The following is a 14390-nucleotide window of genomic DNA, read 5'->3' as shown; positions in this document are numbered from 1 at the left end:
CTACTTTCAGATAACAAAGTGGAGGAAGTCTTTGTCAAATTAAAACTTAAATTATCCTACTTGCAATTAATTTTCGCTTTATTATGGCAAGTAAGCTCTGAATATATTTTAAGCTATTCTTCTGCATATTTAAGAATACACCAAAAATTATAAACCAAAAGTTAGTCCTTACATGTATTGCCCTTTATAATTTTATGGCTTTAAAATCCTTTCAATACAATTTTAAAGACTGAACTGTATAAAAACGTAGTGCAGAAAATACTTCCAGCAGTATTGGAAAGCAATAAAATAGTGTTGCATTGAATTATTATTCTAAATTCTGTCTCAGCACCCACTTCTTCTGTATTAATAAAGGTGAACATAAGGACAACTTTTGGCATCAACTAACATCATTATTCCCAAAATAGTTTGAAAATATTTAACATTTCAACTAAAATGATTAACAGGAAAACACTTTAAAATAGATCTACTGTTTCTACAAATCAAACAGTACTTTCCCTCTTTCCTATGGCTACTGTATTTTACACGAACTGACCTTAGTCATTTGATCTGCGTCTGGTCTGACTGCTGGAGCTACATTTAAGAGCAGCTTTACATGTTCACGCACCTCCTCTGGTATATTCTGAAGAGTACTGGAGCTTAAACGGCTCAGCTGTGTAAGTAATTTAAGCACATGGACCATGAAGTGAGAAAATCCTGCATATAACCATTTCAAATATACAATAGGACTACACTTTATCCTCTTGATGGTTTCTCTACCCACACCTTTGATATTCCTCCCTTCTCCCCTTTTATAACCCATTTGCTTCTGATCCCTCCTAGTCTTGCTGTCCCAACAGCATACCTGCTTCAGGTCACATTCCAACTCACTGTGTTCAGGTTATCAGAGAACAGAAACCCAGTATTTTTAAATAGGTACATGTTATTATCTGAGGTGTTGACTACACACAAAAAAATACAGTACACACAACTAAGGCAATGGGCACCCAAAGAAGTTACAACAAAGAAAAGCTGCATATGAACGTACATTATATCAGCTGATCCAAGTAATTGTCTTGTGTTAATATTTCACAAAGAATGTGAAATAGCTGATAGGTAAGTGGATACCAATTGCAGTGTCAAATGATCAAATAATTTTAAACTCAGCCATCTTCAACAGTCCTACACAGGTCATGCACTGCCTTGTGTTTTACACTGGTCATCCCAACAGGTAAAGTACTTATTCCAGAAGACCAGCATTCAACAGGCTTACAGAGAAATCAGGTGAAAAATTATATTTGCAGTTTATAAAGTTGGTACATGTAACCTTCTCTACACATATTTTTATCTCCCATGTTTTGCTAGGATTCTTTTTTCTTGTTATAAAGATAACATGCAAGGTAAGATACCAATATGGGATTGTTTATGTTGAAGCACTGGTATTGTGTTCTAATATTTAAATCTATTTTTTAAAAGTAACTTTTCAAACATGAAAATCAATGAATAATAGTCACAAATAGAACGAATACCTGATCCAGCTGTCTACTAAAGCTTTTATAAATATCCTGCTTGTTGACCTCAAAAATTGGTTTCCCTTTATTAAACACTGCATACATAACAGCTCCTAGAGAGTACATATCACTGGCTGTCTCACAGCTCACAGAGAGAATGTATTCTGGTGCCAGATATTCAGGATTTGGAAGACACAGGGATGGCAAGTTTGGATCCCATTCCTTACAGGGGAACTTTGGCTGCAAAAGAAGTAAAAGAAAGTACATTTATGAGGGATTTTTAAAGAACATCTAAAATCAGAAATTCAAACAGCAAAAAAAAAAAAAATTAATCCACTCAAATTCAATTATGAATGAAAGAGAAAGAGTAAGGCAAAACTGTTAAGAATCCGTGTCTGTAGCTCAGCATGATTAGCCGATGCAGTTAAGTCTTAGAGTTTGGAAGCGTAATGTAAAATCAAAGCACTGCTGTAAGAAGGAAACATGAGCTACGATGAGAACACATTTTAGGAGGTAGCAACCAGGCACTGAGTGGATGCACCAGACTAAATTAGCTAGCTTTGAGGTGAGCTCATGCAGATAAGTAGAAGTGGCACAGGCTTCAGCCTCTGTCTGAAACCATCACTAGTCTACTTTGACTCCAGTAAGCCAACTCAAGCTCTTTTTCTGTGATGACCAAAGGCAGCACTTCAATCCAGACCTGTGTCATGTTCAAACTTCCTGCCAACAAAATATAGAGGCGAATATTAAACAAATGCTTCTCTACTAAAATGCAAGGTCATAAAACTGGTTTCAGACAAAGATCTGAATTTTAAATTTAATGATGATAAATATAAAGATCTATTACCTCCTGTTCAGAAGGATTTGTTGACTGGATACAAAAATCAAAACCCATAATTTTCCATGCTCCACTCTTATTCAAGATTATATTTTCAGGAGTAACATTTCCATGGACCATTTTCACACTGCTATGCAAAAATGACAAGCCTTCAGAAACCTGTTAATAAAAGATGATTATTTCAGGTTAAATATTTCCCCAAATCTCCTGTAAGACATTTACAAAAATTCTCTTCCTGTGGTCACGGTTAAATTTGTAAATTAAATAGGAAACAATTTTTCAGCACTATTTCAGGCTATGTCTTTAAAATTATGCATAAAGTTAATTAAACACAGATGGGCAATTAGCAGATTAGATTACTAATGCAAATGAAGTATCACTGCATTAGAACAAAAATGCTTTTCAAAGTTGATCAACATATTCACCAAATAAAACCTGGGAGCTACTGTTTGTCCTCTGAAGGTAAAGAAAAGATTCGCATATGGGAGAGAGAGCTGTAGCACAGACATTTACATGGAAAATAAAAATTAATTCGATTTCATGTTTTCCATGTCAGAACAAGCAAAACCAGTAGCAGCTTAGAGCCTCCAGTGTCCATCCTCTCTTATACTTAGAGTGATCGAGGCACTATTATCTCTCACTTCCCAATTATTTGATTTACTACAGGCAGACAAAATTTTGTCAGTTTATAAACTTCATAAAACAATCACTAATGCTAAAAGCACACAAAAATTGCAACGGCAACCTCTTTCATACCTGAAGCAAACCATATTTTGTCTCCACATCATAAAGTTTGTATTCTTTAATGTCAGATGGTAAAGGAGAAGGTAGGTTGTCCCAGCTGCCAAGAACGTTAGCTAAACTTGCACAGACTGGTTCTGTACAAAATGCCAAGCAATCTCTATAGAGGAAATGCATAAAAACACTTATTGTAAATACGTGTAATAAATCTCGAGTGCAAATAAAGAACCATACAGACATCATATTATACGCTACCAGAGCACTTGGTGTTACCTAAAAACGTGTTATAATTCAGGTTTTGAGTTACTGTAAGTAATATTATACTAGAGAGAAACATAAAAATATCTGAAGTATTTAAAAAACATTCAAATAAAGAAATCAGTTTAAGGTATTTCATTCTCTAACATTCATGTACATCACCAATGATGCACACAATGCTTCATTAACAAGTTTTAACAAAACAATGCTTTTCTCGTCCTGAACCAGGAAAATAAAATAATTCTTACTATTACTAGTAAGATTCTAAGATCAGGCTTTTAGCTGTGCCTAAAACTGATATGTCCCTGAGTGAAGCAATACTCAGGACGGCCAGACAGTGCAGAAATAAAATTAACAAAATGTAAGGTAGCACCTGAATATTCTGTTACTTTGCAAACAAATAGAAAAGAAGAGGTACAGACACAAATATGCTTGTTGTATGAACTGCAGTTTACATGTGAAGTTATTTTATGATTTATATGAAATTATTTTATCTATTGTTTTTGTCATGAAAAACTACAGGTCTTGTTTATGCATTTTTGTGCTTAAAAAGCACAGATGAAGCAAACCTCTGCACGAAAAAGGAAAAAATTACTGGTTGTAATATGCTTCAAAGATTCAAATTTTGAAGTTTTGAAAACCATGTATGTCTCAGTTTCACAAACTTAATGTTCCATAGATGTAGTCATTCTTTATATTCACATTCTTCATACTGCTCTGCATAGTGCTGGAGGCCCTGGGCAGTCATTGCACCTCAGTTCTTAATGGTCTTACATGTTTTTTTGGACAAAGCTTTACATGGATGGTAGCACACATGGTTTAAGGATGGGTAATTTATAAGAACACTAAATACTGCACCAGTACGAAGACAGAAAACTGAGACTGAGTAACAGTAATAAAGATACATTTTTTAATAATAAAGTTACAGGCAAGAAGACAGAAGCCTAACTTTTTGTTCATTCCTTTAAAATATTACAGAAGACACAATGCCTCACCATTGTGAGGCACATAGTTTTTCTGTATCTCAACCATTAACAAGCTTGCTCTCTGAAGTAAAATAGGGCAAAACATGCAAACCTCTTATAACTCAACCGGATTTTAGTTTTACTTCAGTTTCATCTGCTGCCCTACTGAAGGAAAAACAACTGAAAATTAAAATACATTGATTTATAAGTGTCAGCCAACCTGACAGAAATTCTCTGCTTGGTTTCCTCCCTACTACTCTGTTAACTCCATTCTTTCATGTTCTATTAACACAACTAGGGCTGTAAAACACACTACTGTAGTAATCACAAGGAAGAATCAGAACACAGAAAGACGAAGTCATTTTCAAATGACTTCAACTTCACCATAGAGCTTACACATTTAGTTACATTTAAGGCATGGAAGATAGAAAATACCTAGGGAACAGTTACTCAGTGGTTTTTGTAACATAAACTCTCTGATTGCTGGTGTTTTAAGGGAATAAAACGATGACTGTTTATTTTTCACTTTAGGAGCTAATTAAATAAGGACCCAAACCAGAGTAACGGAAGGCTGGGGCAAATCTAATTAAAGCAATCAAATATTGCAGAAGCTCAAGTCTGCCGTATAGTGCAGCTTCTTTAAAATTCCCTGAATTATACCAAAATAAAATTTAGAGTAACATAATAAAAAGAAAACAAGTTAAAAATAAAAGTGATGGCCAAAAATGCATATGCTTTTGGAAAAAGCAACAGATGGAATGTTTAGTAAATTAAGTATCTGTGACTCTTCACACTACTACTATTTTTAAGGGGTAGCATGAGTGAACTTATAATTTGGGTTTTTTAATCCTTTTCTCCAATAAGAAGTTAAATATAGAATAATATTGCTCATCTGTGCTGTTACGGGAATTCAAGTCCAGTTTTAAGTAAATATATTGTATTTATATTAAATATTTAGTATAAAGTTATTAATTATATAAATGTATGTTTAAATGTATACATGATAATAAATAACATATATTTAATATAATTACATAGAATACCAATAATTTGGAGTAGAAACATTCTCTTAATAGCGGAAAAGCTACCTACACACTAGGATCAGAAAGGTGTGACCTTTCTTTCCATATCTGCTTCAGCTGTGCAGGTACACTAAAAGTATCCCTTTGCACCACAAGGGAGGAATAAAGGGTGACTTGCAAGCCATTCAAAACAAGTGTATTTGGAGACAAAAAAAAGTACAATCTAGCCAGATGGAGCTCATGACAGATTTCTTCAAGAATAAGCACTCTGGAAAGACTTGCAATTCCAAAGAAATCTTACAGCATGCTTCCACAAGGTTACACACACAATTATTCTCAGCAAACTTTTCTTTTACGAACTCCCTTCAAAAACCATTACATCAATTTCTGGCAGAGCAAGGAACTGGACAGGTTTTGTGCTACTGGTGTTTCTACCAGTAGCCGAGTGTGCTAAGTATGGAAAGAAGAACAACTGGAGCAAAGCATAGGGCATCACTAAAAACTCACGAACGAGAACTCTGACATAACTGCACTCTTCGTCTTACTCAAAAGGCTTAAATTCTTTACAAGAACACCACCAAAGCTTTCTTAACACTCCAAGGTATGAATCTCAGCCTTCTCTTCTGGAAGTGTAGAGTTCAGGAAAAAATAATTACAGATGCAGTTGATGAGTCAATCGACATATTGTGAAAATTTTACGAAGCAGCCTGGGCTATACTCTGGGATTCGCATGCACACACTGACTGAGACGACCCTAGGCCAAGGGTGTCATAGTTTATTTACTATTGTAGACTACTGAGAGCTGTCTTCAATTACTTAATTCATCTTCTTTATGCTTTTGTGGGGGACATACTGAACCACAGGGGAACGACAGCTTTGAACTCTTGTTAATATGAAATGTGTCTAGTACTGGAGGAAAGTTCTCTATGAATATGCAAGTGTCATTTATTCCAAGAATTCTTTCCTAAAGTAGGCATTGCAAAGATCAAGAAGCATTTCTACAGTATTCTCAGCTCCTAGAAGCCAGTACATTTGCAAAAATGCAGGGTAACAGACACAATCAAAAATGCAGTTGTTTGAAAGGGTAATGTATGTGAATCTTTACTAGGCTACCATTTAGAAAAACTACTTTGAAAAAAAAAAAAAAATCCCTAAAACTTTCATGATCTTCCTCAGTAGGATGACAATCAGCTTTATATTTTAACATGAAACCTTCATTTTGTTAGATTTTAGTGTGTTGTTACCACTACAGTTAAACGATAAATATATTGACTAACCCATTATTGTGCCTAGTGACCAATCTTACAGAAACGAAATAAGAACTAGAAAAACACACTGAATTTTGTCTCCCTTGATTGGCATTTGAGGACATTTCAAATACATGTGGCCACAACACATACAATTTACCAAAAATCTCCAATCTCAAACGCACTAAGTACATACATTTCATAAACAGAACAAATGTATGAATAACGTTTTGAAAGAGAACAATTTTTAAGGGAGTTCTTTAAAAGTTAAATTAATTGAACAACCATATTTTCATACTGTAAAGGTCATGTGTAGCCTTATAGCTGCAAATGGACTAAGATCATGCAATAGATTATTAATTAGATTCACTAGATTCACACCAGAAATGCATCCTCCGGCTTGGGGCGAAAAAAAAAAAATCTGAGGGTGGAGTGAATACCATTCTCACATGAGCAAATACAGTAAACTTGAACTCCTCAAACTATGGGTTGAACGTTCCAGATATTATACATCTAACAACAAAACAATGATTAAGAAAGTATGTTCTCAACTTTACTACAGCTCACCTGGATTCTTCCAATGGATGTTGAACAGTAAGTAGTCGAGGGTGTCGTAGCCTGGTTAGCTGTTGAACACCTCGTTTTAAAGAATCAATAATCTGATCCTTTTCAAATTTTTGATACTTGTCTATTAGCTTCTTATCAAAGACAAAAACAGCCACTTCCTAGGAATAAGCAACAAAACTCACTCAGTGTATAACACAACCAAAAAACAAGCCTATACACAATTACATACACACACACACAATTTTTGAATCAACGGTACAAACCCATCAATGCAGTATTTCAATGTATATGCATATATACATACTGTCATTACTTTGTCCCAGTCATAATCACATAGGTTACTGTACATAACCTCTAGAATATATATTTCAAGAGATAAGGTACTACTGCTCCTTAGCTTATGAACAGTGATACATAAACTGTAAGCACTATCTACGTAGTGTCAAAGCAGCAGATCCACACGACAGAAATCAGTAGATGAAAGCATTTACACCAACTATGAACAATCAATACATTCTAAGCATATATGCATTCATTTGGCACTAAATATACCAAGTGGTGCTTTATGAAACCAGATCCTTTCTCAGCGTTCTGCTCCAAACCAGTATGATTTATATTAAACTAGACATTCATGAAAGATAATTTTTAGTCACGGTAATCAATTAATCTGATCAGACCACTCATATGATAAAACATTAAGAATTTTTAATGCTTAAACATGTGTAAAAAAAAAAATCCCAGAAATGCAGTAGATGTTAAAAACGGAGAAAATAATTCTTCCAACCAACCTCTGCAGAGGGAGTGGGGAAAAAAAATTAAGAAATTTATAGGAAACTTTGAAATTACAGAGGTGGGTGTGAATTAAAAAATTAGATTACATCACCATCTTGGAAGCCATTAAAGAGAAATAAATCAATTGAATAAAAAAGGAATTTAAAACTCTGTCATTAAAAAGAGACTTTCTTATAATCCTGCAACATTATGAATAATAATAAACGTTAGAAACCAGTAGAAAATAATATGAAAGTACAGTTTTCAGTCCCAAGAGGAAGTCTATGCTCTTGCACTGCATGTTTTAAAACCATTAACTGAACTAAAATCTCACAGGAATAGTTACTGATTTTTTTTTAAAATACTTTTAATAATAGGCTATATAAAAAAAGAAATTCAGTTCAATACACAAAAAATTGGTTTCTACTTTTTTGCTAGTACCTGTTTCATTAAGGGATCAGGAAGTCTATAACTCACTCAATCAAGTACACTTTTCCTGCTTCTATCCGTACCAGGTCCCTGCTCCAGCTCTTAGTGTGATGGATCAATTGTGTCAATTCACATTGACACAAGGCAGGGAGGAACCAAGGACAGCGGATGGAAGATATACACTATACCAACTATTTAAAAACCACGCATTTTCCAGTACAAAGCCCAAATGTATTGAGCAGCACATGACCAATAACAAAATTTCAAACTAATGCAGCACTTTTGAAAGCACTTCTGTTTAATGACAAGTCAAAAGAATCAGAAAGTGAATATTTAAATGAGATAGTATGGGATATCAGCTATGGTTTGAATATTTTATGATGGCTATAAATAAGTTCTAGTTGTGCTTGCTGCAATCCTGCACGGCTTGTTTGAAGTTTGACAGAACTTCTACATAACCCAAATTAGCTCACAGATAAATACATATACAAAATTGTAGTATTCAAGGTATGAAAATGATTGCTATCACACTGATTTTGTAGATATAGTTACTGTGGAGTGTCAAAAATAATTCGAGCTGTGTGACAACTTGCTTTCAGTATCCTTATTTTCACGTAACGCATCTGAAACAAGAGGAAAGCATACAGCCATCTCTGTCAGCACATGGACACTAAAATGTTACATGTGTTCAGGTATTAATAATTCAAAATACGGCACTCTGAAATTCAATTCCATAATCAACATTGATTTTTATATGCAGAATGCCATATCAACAATATAACATCTTAACTCCCGTGAGTCACCAGGTATTATTGTACAGAAGAACAAGGAGATAGCTGAGTCATGGGCGATAGAACACACTCGCAATGCACAAAAACTACTGAAACCATATAGTATGCCTGGAAACATTTTAAAGTCTTCATGGAGTGATGCTGCATGAGTCAAAAAACTCTGTCAATTTTTTTACTATTAATACGTTATTTCTGTTTTTCCTTTTCTGTTTTACAAGAACTGACACTCAACTCCAAAAAGGAGGGCTACCAACTGCAGCTGATAGGGATTCCATTTCCTGTAATTATTTTCATGGAAACTTACTGATATGAAAGCTTGCAAAAGCTTACATAGTTACTACTTCTTTGCATAGTGTCATGGTTCCGGCTAGGACAGAGTTAATTTTCACCTATGCTGGGAGAGGAACTGGAACTGGTGGCCCCTGGCTGGGGGACACAGCTGGGACAGGTTACTCATTAGCCAACAGCTGGGATAGTTTACCCAAATTAGTCAAGGGGCTATTCCAACCCATCTGACATCATGCTCAGTGTATCAGTGAGGACAGTACTGAGGGGAGTCTCCTGCTACCTGGGAGGAAACCAGGCATCAGGATCTGCTGTGAGCTATTGCACTGTAAATTACGTGCTTCAGTATCTTCTATTACTGGGGTTTGTTTGTTTGTTTTCCTCTGTTATTCTCTTAAACTTTTTTTTTAATCTCAACCTATGAGTTTTGCCTTCTTTTCTTTACAAATTCTCCTCCCTGTACTACTGGAGGGTTGGGGGAGTAAGTGAGAGACAGCATAGCTTTGTCCTAAGCGGGGCTAAACTACGACACATAGAAAGCTCTAGGGGAGCTTCCATTTTGGTTTTTTTTCACTTCATAAGTTTGAAGGAAGAATAGCTTCCTCCTGCAGATGAATACTTGTTATTTAATTCTGCAGTTGTGTCATAATTCCAACTTTTGATATAAAAATAAACTTAACATGAAAACATTAGAATATTTTTTAAAATATGACTGCACTCCACAGAGAAAGTTAAAAAGTAGAGACAAAACAACCCTTATCTTTAACAACATGGATTTTCATTCATTATGTGACAGGAAGTATACACACCTTGCTCAACATGCTCTTGTCTCAACACAGCATACTGGTAACACTACTGCCTGGGTTAGAAAATATGGACAAGTATGTAGGGGACTAGATGGGCCACTCAAGAGATCTAAGTTTAAACCTCAGTTCTGTACACAAGCAGGAGATAGTCTGTACCTCACATCTCACCTCCCACATGTTAAAGCCAAGTGGTGTTACGTAAAGCTCACAGATGACGCTGAGACAGCTGTATGTTATGATGTGCACTGTGTAAATATTTGCCAGGATGAAGACCTTAAAGAAAATATCTGGTTTTATTGCCAATAATTTAGAGTTTTTTAACATGAACCACTGAAAAGACCAGCGTTTAAGTTCTACAATGCCTTTGCCAAGGAATTAAACGTTACCTGTGCCAAGAGGAGTAAGCACTCTCCACAACATGCAAGAGACAGGATATGGTTTAATCGGGCTATAGTCATATTAACTCATCTAGAACACTTAGACAGTGAACAGACAAGTGTAAATAAGTTATCTTTGATTGTGCTTGTGTATTTCAGGGGAATCCTGTTGACCATTGTCCCAAAGACCTGGTATTCATTAATACACTCCTTCATAAAGGTTTTTTTTTATCCTTGTAATTTTAATCACTAAATGCCCCAATTTACTTTCCCCAGTTTCTTTCTGCAGTTTTCCTTTGTACTGGGTCTGGCTGAGATAGAGTTTACTTTCTTCATAGCATCCTACATGGTGTTGTGCTTTAGATTTGTGGCTAAAACAGTGCAGATAACACACCAATATTTTGGCTGTTGCTGAACAGTCCTTGCACAGGGTCAAGGCTTTTTCTTTTTCCCCACTCTGTCCCCACAATGAGTTGGCTGTGGGTAGGCAGGAGACTGGGATGAGACACGTCCAGGACAGCCAACCCGAACTGGCCAAAGGGCTATTCCATATCACATAACATCACGCTCAGTGATAAAAACTAAGGTAGAGGAAGAAGGGAGTTTTGGCTTCCAAGGTGGCTGTTGCCTGGAAACTAGCTTGAGAATTGGTCTGCCTGTGGGATGTGGTGAGCAATTTCCTTTGTTTTGCTTGTTTTCCTCCCCCACTGTCTTTCATCTATTAAATTGTCTGGATCTTGACCTACGAGTTTTCTTGCTTTTCTTCTTCCTATTTTCTGTCCCCATCCTGCTGGGCGTGGGGAACTGAGTGAGTAGCTGTGTGGGTGCTTGGTTGCTGGTCGGGGATCAGCCTACATTCTCCAAGTCCACTTGCAATGCTGTGTTCCTTATGAAACACACAGCAGTTTGAAACACACACTAACAGTTTAAAACATGTGTCCTTATTTACCCATGTAAACACCTTATAAACCAAAGAGAATGCAAAAATCCTGCTCCTATCTTAGCCAATGCAACTGCTAAAAAAAAAAAATTGGGGAGAGGGGAAGGGGGAAAGAGAGAGAAAGAAAAATAATTCTCCCTAACCAGAAAAAAAGCAACCAGGCAACCAAGGCATGTCACACTTTCTCTTCTGTCCCCAAAAGGAAGGCAAGAATTCAGAAACACACTGGGTTTGTGTCTCGAAAAAAGATGTAAAAACTAGAAAGTATTTCTAAACTGAAGATTCTAAAACTTGTGGAAATGTAATGATAACGGAATAGCAATACCTCTTCATATTCATCTCATTGCATACTTGAGAAAGCATGTTAACAATACCTGTAAAACATTCAAGCACTATAGTGATGAATGCTACAGAAACTCAAATCCTTCTATTTGCAATGACATTCTGAATAGCGTGGAGTAACAATGCCAGAGACTAAAACAAGAAGGAAGAGCCCCCCTACCCCCCAAATATTTAATAACTACAGTTCACCATCTGTCCTGTAAACTGAATGATGTAGTGCTCTTGTGGAAAAAAATTAAATGTGATCATGTTAAAGACTAAGTCATGAACGTGAAAGCAAAGACAATTTTAAGGTAGCAGTCAGAGTGCTTGATTTTGGAAACTTTGTTTGTTTTCCCTTTCATGTATGTTCTCTATTTTACCCATATGCACTCACATATTTTTTTAATGAATAATCAAATGTAACTCAATATGCAAACACATGATGTTTTACCAAAGCCTCCCACTGGGCAAAGCAAAATAGTCTCTGAACTAAAATACTCGAAAGCATTCCAGTAGTATTCTGGTCTTCTGCCAGAAAAAGATTTCCCTCCAGCTTTTGGGGGGGTTATTTTTAGAAGCCTGCCAATCTTTTTTTATAACCTTACTTTTCCATCAGTTTGATTCAGTCATAAGGTATACAATACAACTATTTCAGTTTTAAAATTAACTAGCCTTTAAAGTCTGAATAGTAGGAAGCTTTCATTTCAGAGCTACTGTATGCACAGCCAAAACAACAGATAGCTAATTTACCTACCATTAATGCATTTAGTACTACTATGTACTACTATGTACAACTACAGTAGTCTTGAAGTGCAAACCATTATCTCCTTAATTCTGCTAGTTTTTATGGCTGAGCTGCCAACACGAACATTAAGTGACCTTACCCTATTTCTTTACGATCGCACTTTCTAAGTGGGGAAAAAGGCCAAGTGTCATACTATGCCAGAAAAAAAAAAAAGTGCATAAAACCTAAGTTAATACATTCAAAATGAGCAGAAATATGTACTGTAAAATTAGTATCATGTTACTTCATGTATACAGGTATAACCAGAAAGACTCATAAATCTTTCAAACAAACAGCAGCAAATTAGCTATCAAATAGCGCCAGACAAACATATGTACACAGGTAAGTAATTTCCTCACATCTGTTAGGTTGTTATTCAGTCACCTACAAAGTAAGCAAAAAAGACAAGACACATTAAAAAAAAAAAAGTAAACGTTCAGAAATCCAGGAAAAGCAGCAAGGCAGAAACCAGGCAGAACTCTGAAAAGAGGAATAAAATCATTTGTATGTACTGTCACCAGAGATGGAACATTTTAACTGTCCACTGACTTAAAACAGAAACCAAATTAATCAATATTTGAAATCTTAACTTCAGCTGACCAACTTCTGTTGGACTGATGACTGTCATCTGCCCTGAAAATAATTATTTCTTATCAGCTCCACTGCTGTAATGGTCAAACTCCAAATTTAGCTATTTTGTCTTTCTACAACTATTTAAATTATTACTTGTGTTGTTGTAAAGTGACAACAACACAGGCAACTAAGTCCTTACATCCTCCTTGTCTGATTACAATGCACATTTACTGCAAAAAAGCTAAGTACTTGTAGCTTCAAATTAGATATACACACTTACAATACAGCAAATACGTGCATCACTTCACAAAAGTGACTGCTACCACTTGGAAAATGACAGCCAGCCACCTCCATATTGCCCAGCCGACATTCAAAGGTATGTGCAAAAGAAATAAAAATAATGTTAAAGAACAGATATATTGCAATACAGCACAACATAAACTGTTTGTATCGCTGCAACTATTTTGCAATGGCAAACAATGTTGACGTGATGTTACCTAACTGGTAACATTAATAATGAATGGTAACTGCATGTCAAACCACCAGCCACGTAAGATTGCCTGCAATGCAACTGCTGCTGTGTTTTTAATGACTAATGATGGCATACAAAAGCACAGATATTAGCCGGGGTTTACAGAGATACTGCAGGATCACATGTGGTAACATCTGAACTAAAACTCTGCAAAGTCAGTGGTCAGAAGACCCATTCAAAGCTTGACAAACATGATTGACAGGAACCAAGTTACATACATTCTGTCAATCAGGCAGTGAAAGAAACTTGCTATTCTTCAGACCTTAAAGCTACACCTGCTACAGGTCAATGCTTACTGGGTAGAGAGATTGTACAAAACCTATTAAAACTACCATACTTTCAATATTATCACTTCTTGTATAGTTGAGTAAGACCAAAAAACTACCCAATTGGTACACTGGGTAAATTCAGGAAATACTGGATGTGGAGAGTTCTGCAATAGCTAGACAGATGCTTGAGAACACGGCAAAAGTACCTGCTTAACATTATTCAGATTCTGTCACAATCAGATCACACATTCTCCACAGATCATTTATTCTGCACAGTATATTTCTTCTCTATCTGCTACAGTTTATTTTCCTACCATCTAACAGATTGTATATATGTTTTCCAAAGTTATTCCTTCGCGTCCATTTCTTTTTGGTACACCT

General features: G+C 35.8%; 1 protein-coding gene across 2 annotated transcripts in view; it reads right to left on the bottom strand.

Annotated features, from left to right (window-relative positions):
* Positions 1 to 14390, bottom strand: part of SCYL2 (SCY1 like pseudokinase 2) — a 40745-nt gene that overhangs the window by 20269 nt on the left and 6086 nt on the right. The window contains exons 3-7 of one of the 2 annotated variants that reach the window (XM_086750885.1): positions 7129 to 7286; positions 3085 to 3229; positions 2338 to 2487; positions 1509 to 1730; positions 536 to 652 (exon numbers count right to left, since the gene is read on the bottom strand). In XM_086750885.1, coding sequence (XP_086607011.1) covers positions 536 to 652; positions 1509 to 1730; positions 2338 to 2487; positions 3085 to 3229; positions 7129 to 7286 — 792 coding nt within the window. Of the gene's footprint in view, positions 1 to 535; positions 653 to 1508; positions 1731 to 2337; positions 2488 to 3084; positions 3230 to 7128; positions 7287 to 14390 lie in introns of those variants that run through there. The other variant, XM_086750895.1, reaches the window with a different exon arrangement.

The sequence above is a fragment of the Chlamydotis macqueenii genome, chromosome 1 (genome assembly GCF_036417535.1).
Source record: "Chlamydotis macqueenii isolate bChlMac1 chromosome 1, bChlMac1.mat, whole genome shotgun sequence".
Classification (NCBI taxonomy): Eukaryota; Metazoa; Chordata; class Aves; order Otidiformes; family Otididae; genus Chlamydotis; species Chlamydotis macqueenii.
This window is presented reverse-complemented; position numbering and strand designations above follow the sequence as displayed.